General features: G+C 36.7%; 1 protein-coding gene across 1 annotated transcript; it reads right to left on the bottom strand.

Moving 5' to 3' along the window:
• Nucleotides 1-2,519: 2,519 nt before the first annotated feature.
• LOC147321265 (uncharacterized) lies at nucleotides 2,520-4,905 on the bottom strand. Its single transcript, XM_086309620.1, has 2 exons — nucleotides 4,525-4,905; nucleotides 2,520-4,260 (listed from the first exon to the last, which is right to left on the bottom strand). The coding sequence occupies exons 1-2, from the start codon at nucleotides 4,785-4,787 to the stop codon at nucleotides 3,132-3,134; spliced, it is 1,392 nt and encodes a 463-aa protein (XP_086165746.1). The 5' UTR covers nucleotides 4,788-4,905; the 3' UTR covers nucleotides 2,520-3,131.
• Nucleotides 4,906-5,771: the final 866 nt, after the last annotated feature.

The raw sequence follows: 5,771 nt of genomic DNA on the forward strand, positions 1-5,771 counted from the left end.
CGACAATAACTACATAACTTGAGTAGAATGTCATGTGAGTTTTCATCCATTGGCAGTCTTATGTCCGCAGACCACATCTGTTGAGACACAAACTTTCAAGACAGTTGTTGTTCCTCTTCACATGACCTTGTTGTTGTCAATTATTAGTGACACTTAAGTGAAAATATATGTTGTCAGTGATTCTTGCAGAACGCATCGATCCTATCATCTTTCTAAGCAGTTAGTAGGAGAGTTTTTAAATATAACTCATTCCTAAATAATGCACTTATCTTTTATCCGCTAGTCTTGTACATTTTTGGAATAATACATGAAAAAAAAAACAACTCATATTATATGCAGTAGCTGCTGCTTTGATCTCCACCCCTTTAATCATTCCATGTCATGCTACCTAAGTATTTCACTTTTTATGTCTCTATAAATTGCCATGCGTTTCTGATTAAGATTTTGCAGTGAGTAAAATATGATATGAGCTTGTAAAACACTTAAGGTCTTTTAAGATAAAACAAGTGCTTTTCACCCTTTTAGTATCACTTAATTGGAGTCATTGATTTTAAATGTTTACAATTTTTTGAACTTCTATGGGGGCTCTACTCTTAGAATGGAAATCAGGGGATGCCCATAAGCATTCAGTAAAATTATCTCCTCATCAACTATTTCTGTGCTTATGTGCTTGTGCTGTCCTGCATTTATATTAACAACATATCTTGATTATAATGTTGTTTGCAGTTATTTTGGTAATAAGCAGTCAGTACCCTTACAGAGATCTATTTTTTTTCCTGTACTTGAAGAACAGAAAGCCATAATTCAATCCTACGTAAGATAAGATAAGAACATGTCACGTTTCTAATTTTAGCATTTAATTATCTCCTTGGCAAATCAGCAAATGTCCTTCTTCTTCCGCTGTGAATAAACACTTCTGTACTGACACTTCCAAGAAATGCTATCAGACACTTTTGATTTTTGAAATCTTCCCATTGTTTTAACACAACATTTAATATACACTGTTAAAATATTTCTTTTCACCATGCCAAATCCCCCACAGACTTTCTATGAGCATTTGTTTAGAGCTGATTGTGGGCAGTCGTGCTTAGCACACAAGCTCATGCCAGACAATTGTATGCAAGACAGCCGAAAGAGAAAGAACCCAGAGCATTAGAGAGCAGGGATATTTGAGCAAACCTAGAGTCTTGGTGCAGCTTATGGTGCTTGGAATGAGAACCCAGCACAGTGGTACTGTATTCTCTGTTAACTCAAGTGTGTACCAGAAAGGGAAAATGACATAAAAGGTGAACTGGTTAAGCTGTTCCCATCATTTCTAGTCATGTGTGTCTTCCTATCCCACTGAGTGCTGTTTTATTCCTCTCCAGACAACACTTTGCAAGTTTTCAACAAACTGATTTCAACACTTGTTCTGCCGTGAAAGAAATTCATGCTTTGTTGCCCCTCATTAAGGGTTATTCTTCTGTCTCTTGTCTGTATCAGAGTCAAACCAGCATCAGCATTTTAGTGCACATCAGTAAATTAGAAATGCCGAGGTACAGTCGCACAACAATAATAAAACCTGCTCATAGATACGTGTTTACTGGTTCGCGTATGTGGGATAAAATGCACGCTATTTTGAGGTTGTCTGCAACACATTTTATCAACACCTTTGTTGAACAAACTGTTTTTTGTTTGTTTTTCTGTATTTAATTTTTGGTAAACTGTATTTGGTTTATTTCATTTAAATATGTAGGTGTTATGAAAAAAAAATGCTATATATATATATATATATATATATATATATATATATATATATATATATATATATATATATATATATATATATATATATATATATATATATTAGTCGTAAGTAAATAAATAAAATTGTTTCTGGAATGCAAAGAAGCAGCAGTTTTAAAATCATTCCAAACATGTGGCTTGGCTCATTATGGGACATGTTGTATCCCAAGAGCCGAAATGTAGTTTTTGTACTGGCCAGGAAGAGGTAGCATTGCTAGTAATCACATACCCCCCCCCCCCCCCCCCCCCAAAAAAAAAATAAATAAATTCTGACTTTCTCCATTGTCCATACATCAATTGATCAGAGGGCAGATTTCATAAATCCTTGAATAAGGCCAAATTGAACAGTACTGTGCTTCAGGCTCCTCTATATGTATGCAAGATTAATGGCATTATATCAGACACATTTATGCATTGTGTTTCAGAAATATCTACTAAAGCCAGCATGCTAACCAGCATGTCCTACCCTTGCTCCTCACAACTCACACTTATACTACTCATGTCAGTTTAATTTCCAAGGTAAGAAGAATTCTAGAATCTGTGTTTGTGATTCTTTTCAATCATGTTGAAAGAAATTCTGAGAAAAAAAAACAGTAGACAGTGGTTGAATACCTTGGCAAGTAAACATTAAGGAGTAGGATTAACAGGAGAACTGAGATCTGCACTCCCACTGAAATCAGCTGAAAATGGTGATGCAGTCTACATCATGGACATGGACATTTATTGGGTCATTCCTACTATTCGGTGCCATTTCAGTGTGATCACTCTTCATCAAAAAATACAAAATTTTGAATTATTTTAACATTTCATCTAAAAGAGGGATTTTCAACCTATAAGAAAAATGTATTGGTCCAGCTAAGGATATTATATTATAATATTTTTTAAAATCAAAGTCTTTACCATGACGTGCCAAATGTCCACCCTGTTACAGGACATTCAATTTTCTATTAATAACTGTTTTGAATGCACAGTTATAGTAATATTTACATTTTCTAAAAGCTACAATGTCCCTTTTTAAAATCTGCAAGGAAATTTCAAGGAAGTATTTTAAACAAGCATTATATTGAAAGAAGACAGGTTCAGTTTTAAGACACAGTGTAATTTCAAAAGATTGTTTTTAGATTCAAAGGGAATATTAAAAAAAATTGGCTCCATTTTTAAGTAACTTAATTTTGCTGATTCATTCCCTCCCAATAACCAAAGAGACATGCATTATGTTTGTTGATTTGATTTAATTAACAAAAGAAACACACAGGTAACAGGGTGGACAGAGGAGAAACAGGGTGGACAGGAGGTAACAGGGTGGACATAACATCAGTGACAAAAAATACCACCTTAAAGAAACTTCAAAAATCTACATGTAGCAGACATTCATTGTTTCTCAGATTTTCTCTCAGTTGTCTGTAGGCCCTATACTGCCATCGGATATTAAAGACGTGCCGCCTAAATCTGAGTAGTCCGTCATGAAATTCCCCTGCAAGTGCATCCTCTGTTGTCATGACAGTTGTCTTCACTGTAATTGTTGACTTTTTACCAGATACCTCTCCATCATTTAATTTTTCATTCTCTTCTAGAGACCACTTGGTAAAGGCTATCTCTGTGTTGTTAGGAGGTCTCAAGAGTGTGTGTGTTGTACTGAAACAGTCTTTGCACTCACCGTATGCACAGACTTTGGATTTAGCATCACACATTGTTGCATCTACCATCTCTTCAATGTGTTTTGTTGCTGACAGACCTTGGACATACAGGGCATTGGCCATGAACTGTAAGTTCTCATGTGTCCTGCACTGACAGGTTTCACGATCAGCTTCTGTGGGCACCACAACCCAAAATGGTCTTAAGGTGCAGAAACAAGAATATGAGACCTGATGCTCAGTTTCTGAAAGAAACTTATGGTGCAGATTCTTCAGTGAATCAGTTAGCAAACGTTTCTGTTTTTTTATTTTCTTTTGAGTTACAGTTTGCTTTCGTCCTGTTGTCATCCGACTGACGTCATCTCTTAAGAAGAAGGCCTTTATTTTCTGCTTGCAATCAACTGGTAATCTATTGCTTTCCTTTCTTTCAAAGGTTATGAGCCCTCCATCTTGTCTTTGACCACGCTTTTTTGAAAAGCCTAGAGCTGTCTGTGCAGCCCTCTGTAGCCTGTATTTCTTTATAATTTTTCCTATTGTCGTTTTTGCAATAATTTGCCTCTCTCGTTCCTTTTTGGTGTTTTTGTATTTATTCCTGATTTCCTCAATGATTGATTCCTGCAGTAATAGTCTTTTCCTAATTGTGTTGCTAACTGTTTCATGACGCAGCAGTGCATCCACTTTAGAACGTGGGGATTTTTTTTCCCCACCCAAACGCTGGCACCTCTTCTTGTATTTTTCTTTTTTTCTCTTTTCCTTTTCCAACAAGGCCTTTAGCTCTTTAATTTCATTCTTGAGTCTCCTTCTTCCCTGTCTAATATTCCTTCGTCCAACAATGTATTGCCTACAACACAGGAAATATTGTCACAATTATTATATATATATGTTTAGATAAATGTTTAGATACAGTATAAGATAGACGTTGGATATTATATGTTTATAATGTATTAGGCAGGTAGACTCACACACACACACACACACACACACACTCACTCTCTCTCTCTCTCTCTCTCTCTCTCTCTCTTTTTAGGGCAAAATCACGTTTTATCATTCAAATACAAAATCTACCTAATCAGCAAAGCATTGAACTGTCAACTCTTCTTCTAACCTTGAGGGTCCTGGTTGCGGGGCATTTTCTGGCTCTAGGGAATATTCTGGACTTAGGGGAGGAGTATTCATAGCCTCAAATTCTGTCCTGCCTTTGGCACTAGCCCTCTGCTTTCTTTTCCTTTCTCGCCACTGCTTTCTCTGTGCTCTCTTCTGTCGTTCACTGAGATCTGCCACTTTCTTTTTTTCCCCCTTCCTCTCTGTCCTTTCTCCACTTCTCTTTCTCTTTATTGAGATATATCTGTCTTCTCTCAGGGTCAGCATCACGACGTGCTCGGTAGCGCCGCTGCTTCTCCGCAGCAGACATTGGTGCCATTCCCTGAAAAATGTATACTATTCAAAATCTTCTAAAAGTATATATATACAGGTTAATAATAATTACCAATACACACTTGTATAAATTTATACAAGTGTGTAAACACTAAACACTAAACTTCTATCATCTTACGTCCCCCCTGTTACCATGTGTCCCCCCTGTTACAGTGCATAGCAATAACAGGGGTGACGGTATCAGGGGGGAGATTTTATGCTAAACTTAGCCATTACTACTAGTATGATGAACAACAAGCTAGTACATGGTGACCACTAAGAACCATTTTTAACATGTTTATTAGTGTGTGTGAATGTGTGTGTGAATGGGTGGATGACTGGATATGTAAAGCGCTTTGGGGTCCTTAGGGACTAGTAAAGCGCTATATAAAATACAGGCCATTTACCATTTACCATTTAAATATACCATATTATGTCATTAGGACTCAAATGGCACCGAATAGTAAGAATGCCTCTATTACAAAAAAGGATAAGGGCACAATGGTAAAGGGGAGAACTGCATCCAGGAAAGAAACAGCTCGATTAACTGTTGCTAACACAACTTTGGTTCTTTGCAAACATCGGCACACACCACTATGCTAATGCTAAGCTAGCCAAGAACCCAGACTGAAAGCTGAACAAATGTCAACCCCAGCAGCCAGACATTTTCTAAAGCAGAATCACTTTTTGTGCTGGTTTTCATCTTTGCTTTGTGGTCAGCTTTGTATTCTACTAAGAGAAACATCTTAGTGTGTCCTCATTATGGATTTATGGTGGTGTGGGGGGTTGCAGCCTCAGGTTTATATTGTTAAATGGTGATTATGAGGCAGTTTATATCAGCTATTTTACAGAATAACATGAAAATAATGTAACTAGTATTATAACAAATTACGTTTTCCTGGGAGTCTGCCAATGATTGCAACAAGGAGGAGAAATATT

This window comes from Aulonocara sp. 'chitande type north' Nkhata Bay, linkage group LG10, assembly GCF_057382095.1.
Source record: "Aulonocara sp. 'chitande type north' Nkhata Bay isolate Kocher_YH1m ecotype deep benthic linkage group LG10, A_spYH_male_GT1.1, whole genome shotgun sequence".
In the NCBI taxonomy this organism is placed as follows: Eukaryota; Metazoa; Chordata; class Actinopteri; order Cichliformes; family Cichlidae; genus Aulonocara; species Aulonocara sp. 'chitande type north' Nkhata Bay.

Excerpts from the sequence above, each read along its gene's own strand:
- LOC147321265 (XM_086309620.1), bottom strand. The coding sequence starts at position 4,787 with ATGCTGACCCTGAGAGAAGACAGATATATCTCAATAAAGAGAAAGAGA. Across the intron at positions 4,261-4,524 it reads CCGCAACCAGGACCCTCAAG|GCAATACATTGTTGGACGAA; the intron begins GTTAGAAGAAGA and ends CCTGTGTTGTAG.